The sequence below is a fragment of the Asterias rubens genome, chromosome 2 (genome assembly GCF_902459465.1).
Source record: "Asterias rubens chromosome 2, eAstRub1.3, whole genome shotgun sequence".
NCBI classification, from domain to species: domain Eukaryota; kingdom Metazoa; phylum Echinodermata; class Asteroidea; order Forcipulatida; family Asteriidae; genus Asterias; species Asterias rubens.
Genome location: NC_047063.1, coordinates 17,052,817 through 17,075,633, shown reverse-complemented (window position 1 = coordinate 17,075,633; position 22,817 = coordinate 17,052,817). Strand labels below are relative to the sequence as shown.

General features: G+C 38.0%; 1 protein-coding gene across 4 annotated transcripts in view; it reads right to left on the bottom strand.

Annotated features, from left to right (window-relative positions):
• LOC117304262 (receptor-type tyrosine-protein phosphatase delta-like) overlaps positions 1 to 22,817 on the bottom strand; it is a 110,644-nt gene that overhangs the window by 73,061 nt on the left and 14,766 nt on the right. For all 4 annotated transcript variants that reach the window (XM_033788654.1, XM_033788661.1, XM_033788655.1 and 1 more), the window contains exon 3: positions 7,062 to 7,406. In XM_033788654.1, coding sequence (XP_033644545.1) covers positions 7,062 to 7,406 — 345 coding nt within the window. The remainder of the gene's footprint in view (positions 1 to 7,061; positions 7,407 to 22,817) is intronic.

Below are 22,817 nucleotides of genomic sequence, written 5' to 3'. Positions count from 1 at the left end.
TAACACCTTCATTTTTATTCTGTTAGTGACCAAACCCATGGTGTCAATTTTGACACCCAGTTTTTGCAGTGCAATAGTAACTTTTAATACAGACTTGTTATGTTTCTGCAGGGATTTTGTTTATGATTGTATTGTTTTGTTTTGTTTCAATACTTGCGAGTAAACAACTTAAATGAAGACTATATTTTTTATATATAATCAACTATTCTTTTTCAATTAAAATAACATGAACGTAACTTGGGCAAATTTCTTTATAGTTAACAAAACCGGAAACGGAGATCTAGTGTTATTCTCAGGTTTTCTGTGAAGATTTTAAAGTCACCAGGAAGTGGTATTTTTTCAAAATAAAGCTTTTGTCACTAATATATGTGTTTTGATGAGTGGAATTTGAATAAACAGTTAACTAAGGTTTTAAAAATCAATTCTTATGCTATTTACAAATTTAAGAGTAGACCCTGACCTGAGAGGGCGCTGTTCGTGACGTCAATCACGGCAATGCCGACCAGGTGTATTGCTGCTGAATGCAGAAAAACACTTTTTGAAATGTACCAACTCACGACTTGGATGTACATGTACTTTGCACGTGTGTTTACTATACGCATTGCAGGCAAAGTCTGCCTCGATTGACGTCACAAAAGGGGTAGGCGGAGTCAGCCCCCCAAACAACTTTATATATTTTTTAAACATATAAATCGTGACAAACAATTACTAAAAAAATTGTTTTATTGTTCGTAAGCATATACTCTTATGTTTGAAAGAAAAAAATATATATTTCCAGGTGACTTTAAATATATATTCTGCTTTCATTTTCTCATGGCCATATGCAATCTGGGTCATTCTAAGTGGTTTTATATTTTTGATTTTTGTGAATTTGATCTGAAGTCCCCCCCCCCCCCCCCCCTTCAAGTTTCTTTTCCCTAGTATCAGCCACAATTTGCACAATACAAGTGTAAATCTGATATGCTCCCTCGCTTGTCCATGGTGTAAATCGGCTTGATATGGTGCGAGCATAAGTGAGCTTTCACAGTTAAAAAATATTACGTCCTGTTTTGATATTTACCATTCCTAAACTTTTGTCTTCAACTGTCTTGTAAGAAGGATCTGACCAAATAGCAAGACCCCCAACACTGGGCTACATAGCACGTACATGTCATGTACACGTATAGTTCCGTTGGAAGAGCCCAGCCATCGATTTCACCAAACTCTTCTTAACTTAGGATTAATCTTAGGACTTAGGACGAGTTAAGTTCCGTATCCAAATACGAAGGACGCACTGAACCCGTCCTAAGTTAGGACGGGTTACTCGTCCTAACTCAGGACGGGTTACTCGTACTAACTCGAGATAGGATTGATCCTAGCGTTTCGTGAAATTGGCTGCTGCAACATTAATCCAGAGGTCGCATGTTCAAGCCATGCGCCTGTAAATTTGTTCTTTGTTCATCCCAAAAAGTATTCACGAGTACATTTCCTGAAATTTGCAAGTGAAACAAAACACGTGTCTCAACACTAGTCTCAGTTTCTGTTTTGATTTCTATTTTTGCTGGTTTGCTCTCGGTCTTGAAACTCTGTAGTACATGTTTTTGTAGTTTCAGTCTTCAATTGTTCACAATCTGAAAGTTGAGAGGTCTCAGAAACAGTAGTTTCTTCTTTGTACTGGTTCACATATATCTGGGTACCAATCACAAAAGGACTGATGAAGGAAATGAATTATAGCATTCACCGAATCCAAACCTTTGTTTAGAAAGTAAGATTGGAAGCTTTGAATGTTGGTGAAAGTTTCGTTGAGTCCCAGAAGTCCAGAACCTCATCCAAAGGCGCAGGGATGGGCTTAAGTATGCGCATTCGACCATTCCATGACCTCAGAATAATGCCAGGGCCCAATTTCATAGAGCTGCTTAAGCACCAAAAATGGCTAAGCCCAACAAAATTATGCTCACCAGAATAAGGTTACCAACTAAAATACTATCTCACATGTACAATTTGTGACTGGTATCGTGCTCATTTCTGCTTACCAGACAAACGCGTAGCAATATTTTCTGCTTTAGCAGCTCTATGAAATTGAGCCCAGGTCACCTCAATTTCCTGTTTATGAAAGATTCAACTATCAATAATGTAGCTCTAATGTGTAAATCCATTGCGAATAATTATTGTCACTATTTGCCTTGCAGTTGTACTAAAAATTGCCTTTTTTATTTTTTGAGCAAACTTGAATCTGATTGGTCGACCCATATCACAACCTGAAGTATTGCACTGTTTGAAACTCTGCATACTGCGTTATTTTAAAGCTAATTTTATGCAAAACACAAATAAACTGTTATTATACACAGGCCTGTGGAATACAGAAAATACGGGGCGTCTGCGTCCCACGTACAACTCAGCCTTCGACCTATTTGGATATGGAAAAATGGGATGCAGAACTGCTAAATTTTTCCATATTCCTCTCGCGCTTGTGTGATAACAAACAATGTACACAGCTTAAAATAGTCCCACTAAATGTGATTGTGATTAAATTTGTTCGAATCAGCAATAATGAAATTCTACCTCTAACTGAATCCCTTAAACTATGTACGTAAGAGATGCACAATAGTCTAAAAAATAACCCCTCGAAAAACTAACCTCTAGTTTAAAATCTAATTTCAATTTTGTCAGTAAAACGCTGTCGGTAAATAACCTTTAATTTGATTTATAAGAAATCCCTTCACTGCTGATGTGTTCAATAAGGTCATTCCAATTCTTGGATTATCCCTTGTCAAACACATCGGTGTACCGTTACATGCCCAAGTACTCTAAGGAGCTCTCGGGAAGGAGGGGGGGGGGGGGGGTTAGGAGAAACTGACATGTTTGACACTTTAATAATTCAGGGTACAGATGTACTGTACATAAGAAGTATGTGTACACTGCAGGGCTGTATGCTTCGTTTTTGAAAGGGCAAGGGCATCAAGGCAATTTCTCTCTGGAAAAGGGCACCCTATGAGGAAATTGTAAATTTCCACTGGAGCATTTCAAGGGCACCAAGGCAATGACAAGGGGCAATTGCCTCCGTTGCCTCCGTGAAGTATCAGGCCTGCACTGTACTGTTTACATACATGCAGCCCTTGAATTTTGTTCTTGAAGGGGCGCAATTTCCTCTGTTAAGGGGCACTTCTATGAGAATATGTAAATTTGTATTGGATATTCCCAAATGGCACCACAGCACACAGGGCATCAAGGCGATTGCTGTGGGTGCTGTGGGGGTATCTCAAAGGCTGTTTTTGTTTACATTGATTCCCATAGACTTATTTTTACTTAATACTAAAAAGAAAAAATTGTCAGTGAATTTATACAGTACAGTGTTTACAACTTTTTAAACCTTAGTTTTTGGTGACAATCTTTAACAAAGTGAATCAAATGATGACGTGTATCACATTGTACATTTACTCCAGCCTGTTCCCCTTTAACCCAAGTCTCTCCGAATAATATTGGAATGCTGAGATTGAAAACTCACACTCAGAGTCCAATTAAACCATTGATATAAAACTCACACTCAGAGTCCAATTAAACCATTGATATAAAACTCACACTCAGAGTCCAATTAAACCATTGATATATCCTGATAACTGTGGGGCCAAGCATGACGACGAGCACCAGCCACTAATATAAGCACTACTACGACCCAAGGGGGGGGGGGGGTTCTTGATACGAACTCCTTGGGTGAATCATCCAGGGATTGCTTTTGAAATTACGGGGCACTACTGTCACTTTGGATGAAATGCAATGAAAATAAACCGTGGGTGACTGTGTTAAAGGTTTTCTACACTGAGAGAGAGGGAGAGCGGGCCGCATGTATGTGTTGATAATTTAATATCTGTAGCAGTGCGTGATGTCGTAGAGGTACAGGGTGACAAGTTTTCTCTAGAGTGTCATCGTAAAACATCATTTTGTCTCGATAACAAATTTACCTTGAGAGCCTATCATTAAAGGAAATCTCCACTTTCTTCATTACATCACGAAGGAATACTGTTTCCTCTTAAATGTGTTTTGTGCATCTTGCAATTCACAATTTTGTATTGATTTTTGTTTCAGATTTGATCTATGTTGTCATTGTAGAATATAACATGTATAGGCAAAGATATTTGTCAATAGATCCTCGTAATCTGATTGGTAAAAAATCATGTCACGTGTAACACTTTATTTTGCCATTGATTGAGTCTAAGGCTGTGTAAGATTTGGCGGCTACAACTACGGCTCTGGCTGTTGCTATAAGCCCATACTTCAACACACGATGACGCAAAAATTCAGCTGTAGCTGTAGTCGTAGGCACCATTTCGGACAGGGCCCTATATTGATAAATATAGGATGCTTGGGACGCTTCACAGGCTAAGCTTTGCAAGTACTAACAACATGAACTCTGTCTCTGACTATTTTGTCAGCTCAACCAATCCTGTGTATATGGTACCTTTAAAGCCATTGGACACTTTCGGAACAGAACAAAAATTAAAAATTCACAGATTTACAAATAACTTACAGGGTTTACAGAAGGTAATGTTGAAAGACTTCTCTTGAAATATTTTTCCATGAAAGTCTTTTGAGTAAACATTAAAACAATATCAATTCTTGATATCGAGAATTACGAAATTTATTTTAAACACATGTCATGACACGGCGAAACGTGCGGAAACAAAGGTGGGTTTTCCCGTTATTTTCTCCCGACTCCGATTCAATTAAGCCTAAATTTTCACAGATTTGTTATTTTATAAGTACATACATTGTACACTAAGTGTGGGCCTTGGACAATACTGTTTACCGAAAGTGTCCAATGGCTTTAAGACTGGGAATATTTTTATTGAATACAAGGCCTAACCTACATGCATAGGCTTTACCCAAATATTTAATAAAATTCTTAGTGATTCTCTGAGAGCAAGAAATTTAGAAATCAGATTAAAATAAGAGTATGAGTCTCAGTACACACTGTCTGACATAATTTCATGTTTGTAAATCTTATTAATAATTCTTGTGCTGGCGGCAATGAAACAGCATGAATAAACCATTCCAGGTTGAGATGAGGAGTTTGTATAAATTACATTTCTTTTAAAGAGCTATTCCAGTATGTGGGGTTTGAGGCATTGCAAGATGAGATATCAATGTTTATTTGGTTTGCAGTGACACCATGTTGTTTACTTGCTGTGATGTTCTTTTGAGAACTTGTCTTGCTAAACATGTATCCACTGCCATAGAGTTGAGAGAAGTTTCCCGAACTCCGAAAAATGTATTCCGCGTTAGTAGAGCAAAGACAAATATACATGTGGATTGGTTTGCGTTAACACCATGTGTCTACTAGCTGTGTAGATTATGTTCTTTTGAGAACTTGTCCTGCTAAACATGTATCTACTGCCATAGAGTTGAGAGAAGTTTCCCGAACTCCGCAAAATGTATTCCGCGTTAGTAGAGCAAAGACAAATATACATGTGGATTGGTTTGCGTTAACACCATGTGTCTACTTGCTCCTTGCTAAACATGTATCTACTGCGATAGAGTTGAGAGAAGACAAATATACATGTGATTTCCAGTGTACATTATATTTTGAAGGGGCACAGCAATATTCCTCTGGCAAGGGGCACTTCTATTTATTCAAAACAGGGCACCACAGCAATGGGAGACTTTCTGGGAGGAGAGGGCAGCAGACTTACCGGGTAAATCCATTGTTCTCAGAATTATGAGCATGTTCAGAACTACGTAAACAATGGAAATTTACCCGGTATGTCTGCTGCCGCCTAGCGTTGGAAAGTCTCCTATTGCTGTGGATGCCTTGGTTAAATTTGAGGCTTTTTTTTTTTTTTTTTTTTTTTTTCTGAAAATCTGCGAAGAATAAGCTGCTCTGTGAAGTGGGCGTCTGGCTAGCAAGCAGAAAGCATTCGCTGCTATGACAATACTCTAGTCCATTTTAAGAACGCTCTCATTGTTCAACACTTCAGGTGGTCTGATCGTTTCTAAAAAGCCAGCGTAAGAAGACTGCTACATCGACAATGCGCTACTGTACGTTGTCTGCATTTTAATTATTTTAGAATAGAGTCTGTGCCCTAGACAGGGATCTAATATCATAAATCATCCGTAGGATTTGAAACTTTGCATGGTGGAAATTTACAATCTAGTGAGGTTTATGGTAAGATGTACGTACATGAATCTCTAGGTGGTTTTGAAGCTTTTTTTTGTACAGGCCTTGAATTTCACAGAGGCTATGGAGGCCAAGGAGGTCTTGGCCTTGATGCCCTGGTCTCTGTTGCCCAGGTCTTGGCCTTGGCGCCCCTTCAAATGTTTCAAATAGACTTTAAGAACATCAAATGAAAGTGCCCTTGCAAAATGAAAATGGCCTTATCCTTTTAACGATAAAAATTTGTAGATTTCTACCAGCATCTATCTTTACGACATTACTACATGTGTTTTGCAATTTGTTTCCAGTAAATACCTTTGACAATAATTTTCTTCTTTAAAAAAAACATGTTGATGATATTAGTGAAGATTGACACCACATCAATTCTGCGTCGTCCCGGCTCCCATTGAAAAACAAAAACTGCGCTGCAACAGCTGGTTGCTAAATTATCGCTAGAATAACGACGGAAGACATCCATGGTTTCGTCGAGTAGACAGGGGGTTAGTGTAGCTGCAGACTGAGGCAAGCTATACGTACAAGAAAGGTCTAAAATAGATCCTAATCAATAGCATCAGCGTGTACATGTACAGTTTCTACCCCTGGGAAAGGTTGCTGAACCTGTGGATTTTGAAGAAGCTGGTTTCATTTCACTTAGATTATATGCTTCGCCAATGCTCTCAGCGTTTTGTGCATTTTTTATTTCCACCCCTATTTTTCATACATTTCACATGAAGATTAGATTTTGGGAGGGTCAACTGCAGCTTATGCACGTGTTTCTGTGTAACTTGAGGCACAGTGAGTATTTGGAGGGTTATCAATCACTAGAAGAGAAAATCAAGAATACATAAAAATAATGGACAAGTAGGTAATCAGAGATAATTTTACAGGGGGGCTGAAAAGTCATAGACAAAAACACGCTTATTTGTACACCCACCTAATGTTGTTAGTGAAGCCGACGTCGTCATTGAAACCGATGATGAGGTTACCGTTGATACTGGTTCCCCGTCAGCTCTACAAGTATACACCCCGTCCTCCGACATAGCGGCCGACGAGATGGTCAGACTGTACTGGGTACCGGTATCCAATCGGAATCGGCCGTTGATCATCTGCATGCGTGAATCGACCAATGGGATGGAGTCTTTCTGCCATTCTACCACGACCGACGAGGGGATAACTGAGGGAGAGATGGTGGTATAGGCTAGACACGGAATTGAGATATCGTTACCACGGATAACTGTCTTGTAGGTCAGGAGTGCCTTGGTTACTGTCACTGCAACGGCTGGAAAAAAGAAGAAGCAGAACAAATTATAAATGGTGTTTGAAGCTTTGCATGTTGTGAAAAATAAGAAGTGACTTTAAATACTAAATAGTAAACTTGCGTGTACAACCATGTACATGTATAAGAGCCAACACTCCCAAGTTTACTATTTAGTATATATATAGTCACTTTTTAGAAAAAAATAATGAAAAACAATCCAGTTTAAAAAAAAAGTAACCAGTTTAAAAATATAAACTGAACTAGAGATTCAGTTTTTTAACTTCAAAAACCAGGTGTTCGTGAGTGATGCTATCAAACTTTGTGACGTCATCTCACCTGGTTCAGTGGTTATATGTTTTCCAGTATAAAGCTCTGATTTTAGCCTTTTCAGATGATGTATGGATTATAAATATCCTATGTGTGGTTCAGGAGTTATGAATTTTTCAAATTCTGAATTATTTACAGATATTTTCTGGAGCACATTACATTAATAATTGTAAAAGGTTTATGTTGTGTACAATGTACCTACATGTTTAAAGACGCACTTAAGAAGATTATCCAAACTATATCACTTCAAACGGAATCCTTTCTCAAAATAGTTTAAACTATCAACATTTGCAATGCTTCTCACCAAGTACGTTTTGATGATCACTTATTTTTATTTGGGGGGGGGGGGGACCTGCTAAGAGGGCTTTATGCACAGTACCATTGCAAAGAAACGGTTCTCATATTTGTCACGCGTATTATTGTATTATAAGTATGAGTTTACACTGCATTTTCTAAATGAACATGCATGCTTATAATACATGTTACTCAAGACGTTTGAGCATTTAAGCGTGTTAAGACAGGTTTTTGATTTTCTTAGTTATGAGACTGATTGGGTTTTCAAGATTGAACAATTTAGCATTCGCTGCCAGAATCACTGGGGCAAATCCTTTCTCTTAGCAATAAGTGTAACTGGGGTTCTTTTACGCACAACACATTGGACCAACAGCTTTATCTCCCACTAGACTAGAAGGACGAACAATAATGGTTGAGTGGTTAAGTGCCTTGCTTTAAGAACACAAGAGTCAAGACTGGGACTCAAACCCACACTCTGCTGGTCAAAAACATCAGAGCTTGAGTCCAGAGTGCTTGAACCACTGCTTGGCCGTGACACAAATGTCATACATTTGTACATGTAACACTTCCTTTGAGTATAATGCATGATGATCAGTGAGTAATAACACACTATTATGGTTATGTCAGTGTAAAATCGTTGTTGCTCCTAAAATAGCACTTACGTTTCTATGCGCAAGTTTAAAATTGTCAAAACATTGTATCTTGCTTTTAAGAAATACTGCGTACACCGCTATAAGTATGCAGTGATATTGTACAACATTTTAGCACGAAGCATGTTAGCATGAAGGATTTTCACGCGAGATAAAACATTTTTGCGAATTCCAGATACAATGTTTTGCACTAATGCGATGTTATTCGACACTAGTATCTTAATTTATTCTGTATGTAATGAATTCATAATGCGCAGATTAAAGAAACTCTCAAGAAACATATCATTGATATCTTTCAACTATTTTTAATTGAGCCGTCATGAAGGAAATTAATCAGCGTAACATAACCTCACCTAAAGCACCAAACCTAACTAGAGAATGCGGAAATGTAACAACAGTGAGTATATCGGGTGGTAATCAACGTTCAGTGTGTATTGCAAAGTGTAACGGATATCAGCTATTGCAGCCCACCAAGTTCGGTCGATAATCAATTAGAGGTGTGTGAACCTTATCATATGCACTGCATGCCCTGGGACATGTGGAATAGCCAAGCACGCTGTTGTTAAATCAAGCTGAAAACTTTCATTTTGGTGCCATTAATGATTAAGGGAAAGCCACTATGTACAGGGAATGCTTAAAATGCAGACATGATGGGAAAGAACATAATTTGAATGGTTTCTCAATCTGTTAAGGTTTAGAAAGTATGATTTCAAGAACAGATTTAATAACTGATCTGAAGCATACATGCATTTGTATTAACTTTGCATCACAGCAGTAAATTTTTCATATTCTTTTCACAAACTAATGTCTCATTCAATTTTTCTATTTTTTTTTTTTTTTAAATGCTTGTAATTCCTTGGCCCTTAGTTCACTGAAAATTTTTTGTAGGATAAACAAGAAACAAATTTATAAACAAATACAATACATAAAATGTTCTGCAAACTTGTTTTACATCAATAAATTACAGTTCATGACATGTAGCTTCAATCACAAGTGAATGACACATGTATGCACTGAACGTACATTGTACAAATGAACAAGAAAATGCAGGCATGTACTTATGTGAGTTGTATGGTCACAACAATGGAGGAAGAAAATTCTCTCTCCATGGTCACAACCAGTTCAATTGGGTCACAAAATGCTTTGTGCAGAAAGCAGTCATGGATGAAATGTGATCATAATATACCTGTCACAAAAATAAGTAGGTACCCCCCCCCTTTATGTAACCTCCCTCTGGAGAACATGTATAGACCATGTATTCTTCAACTCTAACCACCCCAACCACCTTGGGGTATTGTTTGATTTTTAATGGATTGTAACAGAACCCGTTCTGAGCTTTATTGCATGGGAATGAGATGGTGTGATTTAAAGATTCATAGTCTGTGGACCATGTAACATGTGACGTCAAAGAGCCAGTCCTTAAACCCCATTGAGAGTGTCCTGTTTTCTAAATAATCTTCGTTTTTGAGTGTAATAGTTTTTACGTCATTTTAATTTTGATTGTAATGTTTTACTCATATGTTTAATTATTAATTTTTAGTTACTGTTCTCCTCCCTATAAGAGTGTACAGTACTTCTCCCTCTCAGTTTCTCTGTGTAAGATTTAGGCAATTTTAAAAAGTAATGTAATGTTTTACTCCAAATTTTTAACTATGTAACTGTTCATGTAATTCTGCTGCTGGCAGCGAATTGAATAGAATTTTATTAAACCATTGAATGAATGAAATGAATGAGCCAGGGAGCCTGGATTTCCTTAGAGCATGATGTGTATACAGTTCAATGGAAGGCAAGATATAGAAAATGCATTCAGGCCTGATACTTCACAGAGGCAACGAAAGCGATTGCCTCCGTGCCCCCTGGTCATTGCCGTGGTACCCTTAAAATGCTCCAGTAGAAATTCCCAGTTTCCTCATAGAGGATTTTTTTTATAAATATATCCTTGTTTTTCATGAAAGAAGTTCATCAGGCTGGTAAATTATCAACTTAATAAATGAATTTTCTTAGAAACACAGCCAAATACTCGCGTAATTTTGTTTACGTTTCGACTAGTTTCACTAGTCATCCTCAGAACCTTGTTTTAACAACAACAACAAAACGGCTGCCACTTAAAAGGAAGCGGGCATGGACGCTAAACATGTTTTTATTTTATTTGGCCTGATCTCATCTTTATTTCATCAAAGATGTTATAAAAATGACGACATAATGCCTCCAATCTATTTCCTTCCATTGGGTAATCATACATGTACATTTAGGAAGTGTAATTGTAAATCTACAGGTTTGATATCAGTGTATCCTTCCTTCTTCTGTACTATTGATCACAACAGGATGACTACATTGTGTGGTCATGAGATGAACCTCCAGGTTCGATTTCAAAACTTCACAATGCTGTGTTCTATAGACCCTTCCCATGAAATATGTAAATTGCACAAAGCGCGTGCGCACTAACGTTTTGGTTGGCAAAATGAGGGAACATCGCGCTGTTTTGTACACAGCTAATGTGTGCGTGACGCAGACGCGATTGCGCGTCTGCTTAGTGCACAACTCTATTGAGTCCGCAACCAACAGGGTCTGTACGCATGCGTGAATGTGATTAGCATATTTCATGGGAAGGGTCCATTATGCTGTGTTTTATTCATGAACTCCAGTGGGCTGCAATGATACACAATACAAGCAGAGCTTGAATTTTGAAAACAATATCCACAAAACTGAAGGGTTTGCAGCGAATAAAGTTCACTGTACCAGAATTTAGTTTACAAGACCAGAATCAAAATGAGTCTTAAAGCAAATGCCAAGAAAATCTCTCTTAGTCTTATAGGTAAAAGTATACTTCGATACTCAACAGAATTGAAAGACTCAAGGGCCCTTTTCGAAACCCTGGCTTCGGCTTCGGATTTGGCTTCAGGCTGTAGCACACGCAAAGCATGCTCAAAATGTCAAAACGGTCACGGGGCCAATCTAGCCTGAGCCGAATCTGGAGCCGAAGCCGTGGTTTCGAGAAGGGCCTTAGTCAACTATTGTTTTCACAAAGATTACATAAAGAGGTAGCCTATTATTATCCAGTCATGAGTTTATACTGGCCCAGAGCTAAAACCACTGACCTGTGGTCCAGTGTTAATTTTGAGCCATTGACATGTAGCATTGCTTCTCATAATCACCAAATTTGTCAGAGCTTTGTCAGTATTTTGTTACCTGTTGTAATTTTGGTTTCAGCTAACATTTCACATTGTGTTATTGTGATCCATGTAATGATCCAATGTTTTATATTTTGAACACTGTTCAAAGGTAAGGTCATAGATTGTTAAAAACTCAAAAAATGAAGAGAAAAAAATCAATATGAAAAATTATGTATGCATGAATCGCCTGTTAGGTTTCTGAGGACTGTTGTCCAATTGACCGATCCACTAAGCTCCGCCCCATTGCGTATTGACCAATCACAACGCAACGAAGGTCCGACAAATAAGGTCCGACATGCGTGCGCAGATCCTGGCGCACGCAGCAGAGTTGTGCAGAAAGGCATTGGAGAGCCCCACGTGTTCTTGCTCACACGTGCGTTATGGGCGGAGCCTACTGGATCGGTCTATTGTGAATGCTGTGCCAAAGAGATGCTGAAAACAGCAATAAAACGTAATGGTATTTTTTTTACAAAAACGCCAAATCATTTTACACTCAGCAAGGTGACAGCGGATGTGAATCTTTATAATTCTGATTTAAAAATAAGCATATATGTGATTATGTTGACCAAAACAAATCTATGACCCTTTAAAAAAAATCCCAGGTTCTTCACTTGTATTCTGTTTTGTTGTTGCCCAGAGCACCTTTTTGGGTGCACATGTGTTTCTGCACTTTCAAAAAACCCATTTCATCACAAACACTGTCACTTGTTTTTGATTGTTGAGATATTCAAGGCACACAAGAACACCTGTTGCCATGGTTATCAGTGAATGCCTCAGACAAAACTTGCTGCAAAACATGTTATGTTGGTCAACTTCAATTCAGCGTACACAGTACATGGAGCTTCTGCCCACGGCAAGAAAGACAAAAACACGCTCATCGAGGACACCTGACCATCACAGAGGTGCAAGCAAAGAGAGATATAATTGGTTTCATATCTTGACATTCTCAGGTACCTGGAGGCCAAAACATCTTACTCTAGGAGTGCGAGTTAAAAGGGGAGTTTTCTTTATGTTCTCAAGCAGTGTCTTGACCTCAGCTGTTGAATAGTAACACAGCGAGACGAGGGAAAAACAAATAGCAGGAGAATAACTTGTAATCTTGGGAGTGTTCTGACAGGATGAGAGAGATTTCAAAAGAGTTGTTGATTCTAGCTTGCTGAGATTCAACAGGGTCTTGTACCTGACAGGTCATTAGGTCATTGTATGTGAATGACTGATTCTTGGGAATGTTTAGTTTAATGGAACAAGTGGTTGTACATACCATATACATGAAAGACTACAAGTAGTTTAATAGCTCAATACTAGATGCATTATTACAGTGAGTGTACCCTAAGTTCAACTCGATCCACTACAACCTGCCAAAAAGATTTGTGTACCCTTTCTCAACGAGTAAAGAAGTAATTTTCCACAAATTTGAGACCTCAGAACTAGATTTTGAGGTCTCAAAATCAAGCATCTGAAAGCACACAACTTCATGTGACTAGGGTGTTTTTTCTTTCATTATTATCGCGCAATTTCGGCGACCAATTGAGCTCAAATTTTCCAAGGTTTTTTATTTTATGCATATGTTGAGATACACCAAGTGAGAAGACTGGTCTTTGACAAATTACCAATAGAGCCCACTGCCTTTAAATGAAATGCTATTAGTCTTATAAGTATTCAAAGAGTGATACTGTGTGAAATGACGACAGATCACTTGAGTGAATGTGATACTCAAGAGGAAGGTTTGCCTTCGAGAATTTTAACAATACCGCATTCTTATTAAAAGAAAAAATATACCGTGCCAATAAGGTACTTAAAGGCAGTGGACACTATTGGTAAATACTCAAAATCATTATAAGCATAAAACCTTATGTGGTAGCGAAAAATGTGGAGTTGTTGATAGTATAAAACATTGTGACAAACGGCTCTCTCTGAGGTAATGTAGTTTTCGAGAAAGAAGTAATTTTCCACGAATTTGAGACCTCAGAGTTAGAAATTGAGGTATCGAAATCAAGCACCTGAAAGCACACAACTTCGTGTGACCAGGGTGTTTTTTCTATCATTATTATCTCGCAACTTCGACCACCAATTGATCTCAAATTTTCACAGGTTTGTTAATTTAACCAAACTCTGCTGTTCTAAAACACCACCAGCCGATTTAAAAAAACTTTACGCAACTGCGTAAGTCTACTTGCGCAACGTTTGTAGAGTAACTTGCGCCATAAAAGTTTTGTGAAATCGGCAGCTGATCTTTGGTCCAGTGCACTTGACTGCTTGGACAAGATGTGCCACTATGATCAGTGTATGCTCTGAGCATCTTCCAGAGAATCTGCGCTATGGTCTGCAGGCATTCAACATCATGTACAATAATGTAGCATGGAACATTATTAACTACATACAAGTAAATGGAAATCTTAAGCCAAAAATTGATGATGTTCACTTAATCATACGTTAATGGATCAGCCTTTACTAATGGCATAATGAATTTGCACGCATGATTAAGTATCAAGGCCTTATTAAATTCCCAACATTCAGCACCAGTTCGCCGCCAACTTGAACATACTGTATGCAAGAGCAGAGCAGTCAACCACAGTAGTCACGTAGCACTCTCACAGGTTGAACTTCAGCCCTCGTGTGGTGTAGGATATAGGAAAATTCCTCGCTCTCGGCTGGAAATCTATGTGTCCTTCATGCACTGTGCCTATATGCGCAATATGCGATGCGTAAAAATTAAAACCCATGCAAATCAACGCACACCATTATATGTATCCATATTGCGTACTTCTCTATCCAGAAAAATGATGGGCATTGCTTAGCGTGTATTTTAATTTTAAAAGATTGCGCATGACAAACACATGAATTTCCGACCTTATAACAACCCATACCATACCCATACCAATACCAGTGAAATCTTCCATTCAGAAGACACAACAAATTGTTGGCTTTTGATGGGTTTTTGATGGGTTTTTGATTGGTTTCGAAGGTTAGGGCGTATCACCTCCATGAGTAAATGTAAATACAGGCCTGGAAGTACACAGAGGCCATGTTGCCCCTATTTTAAAAACATGTTCCCTTCAAGTGCCATATGCAAAAGGAAAATGGCCGCCCCTTCTCAAAGATGAAATTCCAGGTCTGAGAATAGTTCCTGCTTTTGATGTTACCATAGTTCCCTACAAGATATCGACTGAGAGCCAGCAGGACATTGTACTACAGTATCAAGTCCGGATGATTTGCCTGGAACATCTGAAAAACTAAGGTCCTTCGATAGCAATAACTAAACAAAATGTGACATCTGAGGACAGACCTTACGACTAACGCATTTATGACTAAGCACATGGCATCTACAAGTAGGTTGATCCTTTGAGTATGACCGACTTTTGTGCAACCACTGGAGGCCTGAGAAGGTTTCACTGCAGATAGTCCAACTATGTGGAGTGTAGTGGCCGAGCGGTTAAGAGCAAAGGACTTAATGCTCTGCTGGTGTTTCTGATGAGCAGAGTGTGGGTTCAAGTCCCAGTCGTGACACTTGTGTCCTTGAGCAAGATATTCTACAATAGTTGCTCTGTCTTTTCGGATCCAACATTAAGCCGTACATGTAGGTTGGTTCAGCAGAGTGTGGGTTCAAGTCCCAGTCGTGACACTTGTGTACTTGAGCAAGATATTCTACAATAGTTGCTCTGTCCTTTCGGATCCAACAGTAAGCCATACATGTAGGTTGGTTTAGAGTACTAGGATTAACAGTGCTTGTAAAAAAAAAACACCAGAAAACTAATCGAGGAAGTGTAGGGGGTTAACCCTGGTCTATCAGGTTCACCCTTGTTTATCGGTTTCCTCATGCTTGCAAACTACAGTTTACAGTGATTGGGTTTATCTATGAGACATCCTCGGTTGTCTTCCCAGAAATACATAATAATAATAATGGGTAACTGTACGGTTACCAGTCCATCTCTCTCATCACCGACATTTTTTCGTTTGCACACTCACTGCCAGGAATTCAAAGAGCAGTGAACCACGTAAAAACAAAGCCCTTGAAATGCTATCTCTGCCGACTTGGGATTGTTGGATCTGTCAATGTGATTCATAGTTGGCATGGTAATGTACATATCCTTTGTGCCTGAGTGTGTACATATACATACAGACACACACTGAGTCACATCCTATCCTTCCTACTGTATTGAAGCTGCATAATGATAATCACAGTACTCTAGCAATAATATGGAGTCCATACATAATCATCTTCTTAAAGGGGTTATACAGTATCAGAGATGATATTTCTTTGAAAAAAATCTGTTCCAAACCAGGGCCCAATTTCATAGAGCTGCTTCAAGTCAGAAATGATTGCTTAACAATGTCAATTGTCTGCTAAGCAGATATGGGCAGGATACCAGTCACAATTTTTACATGTGACATTCTAGTTTGACGGGTAACCTAAGTCTGGTTTCTAATTTTGTTGTGCTTAATTTCTTTTGTGCTTTAAAAAAGCTGCCCTAGGAAATTGGGCCCAGGCCTTGCACTATACAAATATTGGATGCACTACTACGAGTACAATGACGGCATAATACACATATAATAAACGGGGTGAAATTTTGGACTATTCCGTTTCAACTATAGGCAATGATCCTATATTTATCAATATAGGACTCCTATTTGTGAGTGTTGGACCAGCATACATAGCAAAATAAATTATGAAACATGACATAGTCTACCAAAGGGGCAACACAATTTTCCACTGATGACGGGCACCTCTGTACGAGAAGAGCATGCATACAGTTGTACTGGAAAAGGGGTATGAAGGCATGTGTGCATGTATGTTCGGTGTTTTACCTGGGTTTTTTTTTGCCTCGGTAAAATACAGGATCACGACTTGCCAATAATTATAGATGCACTCCTTTTAAACATCAAATCAAAAAGATGTGCATTCAGTATATCTTTGGTTTCTTAAGAAGATTAAATTGTAATTTTCATCACAAATACATGTAGTTTTGTCAAGTATGTGATTATCATTTATTCTAATCCTCTGCTATTATAGGGGTTTTCTCCCTTGTAAAGGGCACCTCCTTAAGGACATTTTAAGGGCACCAAGGTAATGACCGGCAATTGGCTCCTGCATTCATTCACAGAATTGTTTGGAATTATTTAGGGACTGATTCCGTCCAAAAATGCTGAGCAAATCAATGCTTATATTGTGTAGCAAATTATAGAAGGGAAATCGTTAGAGCTGAAATAAACACATAAAGTTGGCCTCTACTAATTGAAAACATAGAGCAAGAATTGGATGTAGGTGTACACATGTACATCAGCTGCCTGTTTGTCTCTTCTCATGGCTTCCTCACAATGTATAAACATGAACATGAGGGGGTATTGCCCTAAGGTGAAGACGTGTGTGTGTCACTGTCCAGGTAATTCCACCTCTGTCATTACGCACCTCCAGAAAAACAGGATGAAACCCCAACAGACAGGATGTTCAGGTTTATTCCTCCTCCGTAATATAAAATAGTAATTTTCTTCCATTGTGATATTTATAATGCGGAATGTTTGTGCAGATTAATAATTTTAACACATGATCAACTTCAGATTAAATGTTTTGTTTCTCGTGGTATAAACCATCTCTGACTTTTATAATGTTTGTGCAGATTAATAATTTAAACACATGATCAACTTCAGATTAAATGTTTTGTTTCTCGTGGTATAAACCATCTCTGACTTTTATACAACTCCAACCCCTACAACCCTAACAAACCACACAATCCAAATAAGCAGTGCGACCACCCTAAACAGGCCAAAGCTGTATCCTCAACCCAAACCACAAATACTTGTAAAAACCCCAAACCTAACCCAGTCCCCAACCTCCAAACCACTTTATTTCATTCAGTTCATTCATTCTGGTTGTGAAGCCAAGGGCTATCAGGGAAAAAAAGGCACTTAAAATGTTATACTATCCAAGAAACCGATGAAGAGAAGACAAAGATGGAAGTTTAAGTTTTAGATGAGGAAGAAAACCCCAGAGAATTATACCAAGAAAAACCTATTTTATATGCAATCAGGTAGGGACTGAAAATCCAATCCACATGTTACCCCCAACAGGATTCTAACCCACGTCCCAGAAACCTTAGAAGGTGAAGAAAGATACCACTACGCCGACCTGACTGCTACCACTTCCTTCAACATGATCATTGGAACATGTATCTGCTGAAACATACATGCACATACCCAGGGGTGGATTTCACAAAGAGTTGGGATGAGCTACTCGTTCTAGTGTTGGACTAGCCTTAAATTTGTACTACATGTATCTCCTAGGACGAGTCCTGAGTTTTCTGTGAAGTCAATCTTCAGTAGCAGGAAATGTGGTCTATCTTGTCTGCAAAAGCCTCTATACCACTCCCAAATCCACCCAAATCATCCAAAATCCCATTCAGGAAGTTGTATGTTTCTGACACTTTTTAGATACTGTAGCCCAGATTGACTAATCTTCTGTAATCTAAATTTAATCTTCTCAATTAGTTGGATGTCCAGTGCCCACAGAGTGGATGATTTTGGAGGATACAAAGGGGTGGTTTCCAGACAGCCAAAGACAGTGAAGGTTACTGACACACGTAGTTCAAAGAGAATGATTGCAAACCTTCAACGTTCATGTGTATTCGTACACTCATCAAAAACGTCAAGTAATGGAATGTCTAAATTTGAGTCAACTCCTACACCAACCAATTTGTACTCGACTCTTGCTCATTATTTTCTCAACATAAATTGGTCTTTAAGTGTTGTGAATATTTGCCTTAAAATCTCTCAACATTTGGCTGTTTAGAATTGCTCTCTAACAATGATTTTTTTAAAGAGTTCGGAGGCACAAAAACACCTGCAGTGTTAACTAGTGCTAGTAGTAGTTAAAACAAGATAAATTTGCCTCTTGAATTACAACCAGTGATACATAAACAGTCTGCCATTTCGTTCCAAAAAATTGCAGACCATGCTCTGTCATGAAATTACACGTAAAACAATAAAATTTCAACGGACATGCCTCGCTGTACATACATGTTCCATTTGGTTCTGCCAATCATTCATTTTTAACACTAACTGGATGTGTTTTGCGTTTTTTTCCCCTTCCTTCTACTTCTTGTTTTTGTTCTGATTTGGCTCACTCTTGGCTCAATCATTTGAAAAATTGTGGCTACCATACCAAGGTTTGCCCCTTTATTCCTTTATTTTCACAGGCCAGTCGGATTTGCTTTCGTACACAAGCCTGCATAAATTGTCATTGATGTTTATCTTGTCTTAAGTGTGTAGTACGTGTCCCCTCAGCCTCTTGGTTCATAATGAATAAAAACTTGGGTCAATGTCTTCCATGATGACATTTCAGCATCATTATGTGGACAATGTATATGAAGCTTTCAGTTTTATTGTCATCTATGTGAACTCAACATGCAAGTTTGTGAGTGCAGAAAGATTTTAAAGATTTTTCAGTGTATACACAACCATGTAGGACCTCCATGTTTCAACTTGCATTGTCCTGCGAAACACTGATAGACAGGCAACATTGTAGGCCTACATGTAAATGTTGCTCCCCCCCCCTATTGAAAACAGACTATTATTATTATTATTATTATTATTAAGCATTTAGGTACGCTATTCATGGTAAAACCATATCACAGCGTTTACAAAGAGCAATAAATTAAACATTATACAAACAAACAACAATAAAAACAAAAAACAAAATCAATTAGGAAAGAGGTAGGTTTTAAGAATCTTCTTAAACACATTCACTGATTCAGCAGATTTAATATAGGAGGGAAGTTCATTCCACTCTTTAGCTGCTGAAACAGTGAATGTTCGATCTCCCGCCTTACTGTGAGTCATGGGAAAAGTAAGGCGAAATGGATCTGCATTGGAGCGAAGGTTTGTACGCAAAGGTCGATACAACTGAATACATTCATTAAAATACACTGGTGCCTGATTGTGAAAGAATTTGTAAACAAATAAAAGAATCTTAAATACAATCCTTTGTTTAATTGGTAACCAATGAAGCGATCTTAGAAGAGGCATGGCATCATGACGGCGATCTAACCTAAAGATAACACGAGCAGCCCAGTTCTGCAAACTTTGAAGTCTCTTAATATGCACCTGTGGGACTTCTGTAAGCAACCCGTTACAATAGTCTAACCGGGAAAGAACATGGCTGCGAATCACATGATGACATGCCTCTTCAGATACATACTTCCGTATCTGTGACACATTTTTTAACTGAAATCGAACAGACTTGCAAAGGTGGTTTATTTGGTAAGACATAGACATATTGAGGAAATTGCCAAACCAGAAAAACTTGATGTTGTACTTTTTTTAAAGCCATTGGACACTTTCGGTAATCAGTATTGTCCAAAGGCCCACACTTCGTGTATCACAACTTCTATATAAAATAACAAACCTGTGATAATTTAGGCTCAATCGGTCATCAGAGTCGGGAGAAAATAACGGGAAAACCTACCCTTTTGTTTCCGCACGTTTCGCCGTGTCATGACATGTGTTTTAAACAAATCCGTAAATCTCGCTATCAATAATTGGTAATTGTTTTAATGTTTTCTCAAAAAGTAAAGCATTTCATGGAATAATATTTCAAGAGAAGTCTTTCACCATTACCTTCTGTAAACCCTGCAAGTTATTTGTAAATCTGTGAACTTTTTTTGTTTTCTGTTCCAAAAGTGTATAATGGCTTTGAGGTACTGTTTTTCTTTTCTTTTTTAAAGAAGAGATTAGCAGATTTGATGAAAAGTTGCATGCCTGCTGGTTTAAAAACAAATCATTCAGAAGGAATATTTCCTTCCTCCTTGGTTGGTTGAAAGAGAACATTCAAATGCAACCTGAATATAAATCTTCTTTCCAATAGATTCACTTTACAAATAACGTTTCCTACATGTAGTTCCGTTATCTTTATCAATTTTGTCTACATATGTCTTTGTTAGTCATCGTAAAAAAACAGCTATAAAGTAAAAACGTTGAACCCCAAATTCCAGGCATCCCCGAGCAATGACCCATTGTTAAACTGAGCAAACATACATCAGGTACAGAGAAAATATCTGAAGTGAGTGATCTTTCCATTGAACTGTGTTCATGACCTGAATTTGAACAAATCTAACACAGTGCACTGCCTTGGGAGGTGATTATCATACGGATCACAGCAACTGTCAACACATTCAGCATGACTAACACACACTAAACAAACCCTTGAAAAAGGAGACAAAAAAATGCTCTTTTGTCGGTTGTATGTACATGTATTAAATCCTAAGGAAAGACAATGGGAAATGAAAAGTGTGTGATGATGTTGAAACAAAGTACAATGAAATCAACATACATGTACTGTGCACTGAATAAGTAGGACATCATCCACGAACCAGTTAAAACTTCGTTGTATTTACATGTAAAGGAACACGTTGCCTTGGATCGGACGAGTTGGTCTATAAAAAGCGTTTGTAACCGTTTTTTTTATAAAATGCATATGGTTGGAAAGATGTTTTAAAAGTAAAATATTTGCAAGGTTTTCCTTTTACTGTGCGAACTGGGTCGGCCATTTATGGGAGTACAAATTTTGACTCCCATAAAATGGCGGACTGTGTTAGTCAACGAGGTAAACGGAAAACCATGCAATTTCGAGTCATGTTTGTGTGGATCATTGTACTCTACTTTTACAATACATGTATCTTTCTAATCACATATGCATTTTATAACAAACGATTACACACGCTTTCCAAAGACCAACTCAACCGATCCAAGGCAACGTGTTCCTCTAATGTACAATGAAATGAATGTACTGTGCACTGAGTATGCAGGACGTCATTGTTAAAGGCTAGTGTTTTCACTTAGTGTATCTCCACATATGCATAAAATAACAAACCTGTGAAAATTAGAGCTAAATAGGTCGTCGAACTTGCATGATAATAATGAAAGAAAAAACATCCTTGTCACACGAAATTGTGTGCTTTCAGATGCTTGATTTCGAGACCTCAAAACCTAATTCTGAGGTCTCGAAATCAAATTCGTGGAAAATTTCTTCTTTCTCGAAAACTAACTCCACTTCAGAGGGAGCTGTTTGGCACAATGTTTTATACTATCAACCTCTCCCCATTACTTGTTACCAAGTAAGGTTTTATGCTAATAATTATTATGAGTAATTACCAATAGTGTCCACTGCCTTTAAGTACATTAAGCAATTAAACAATAAATGTAGTGTGCAATGAATACAATTTTTTTTTTAAATAAGAATATGAAGGACGTCATTCACGACTACCATGGCATTGTAAAAGTACATTTTACTATGAAATAAATGTACTGTATATTAGGACTTCATTCACAAGTACCATTGTTAAAGTACATTGTACAGTTAAAGGCAGTGGACACGATTGGTAATTACTCATAATAATTATTAGCATAAAACCTCATTTGGTAACGTGTAATGGGGAGAGGTTGATGGTATAAAACATTCTGAGAAACGGTTCCCTCTGAAGTAACATAGTTTTCGAGATAGTGGTAGTTTTCTACAAATTTGATTACGAGACCGCAAGTTTAGAATTTGAGGTCTCGAAATCAAGCATCTGAAAGCACACAACTTCGTGTGACAAGGGTGTTTTTTTCTTTCATTATTATTTTGCAACTCTGACTACCAATCGAGCTCAAATTTCCACGGGTTTGTTATTTTATGCATATGTTGAGATACACCAAGTGAGAAGACTGGTCTTTGGCAGTTACCAATAGTGTCCAGTGTCTTTAAGCAATAAATGTAGTGTGCACTGAGTATGTAGGACATCATTCACAACCACCATTGTTTATGTTAAGAGTTTTAACCTTCAATTTTGCACATTATCGTGTGGGCGTAAATCGTTTGTTTGCAAAAGGTGAGCGAAATGTCACGGACAATGTGTGGTATTTTTCAGCACTATACACGTGCAGAGAAGGCACTTTCATCTTGTGTGATTTTAAAATCAGTGTTGACATTAATGGTTCCATTGCAATTTATCACAATT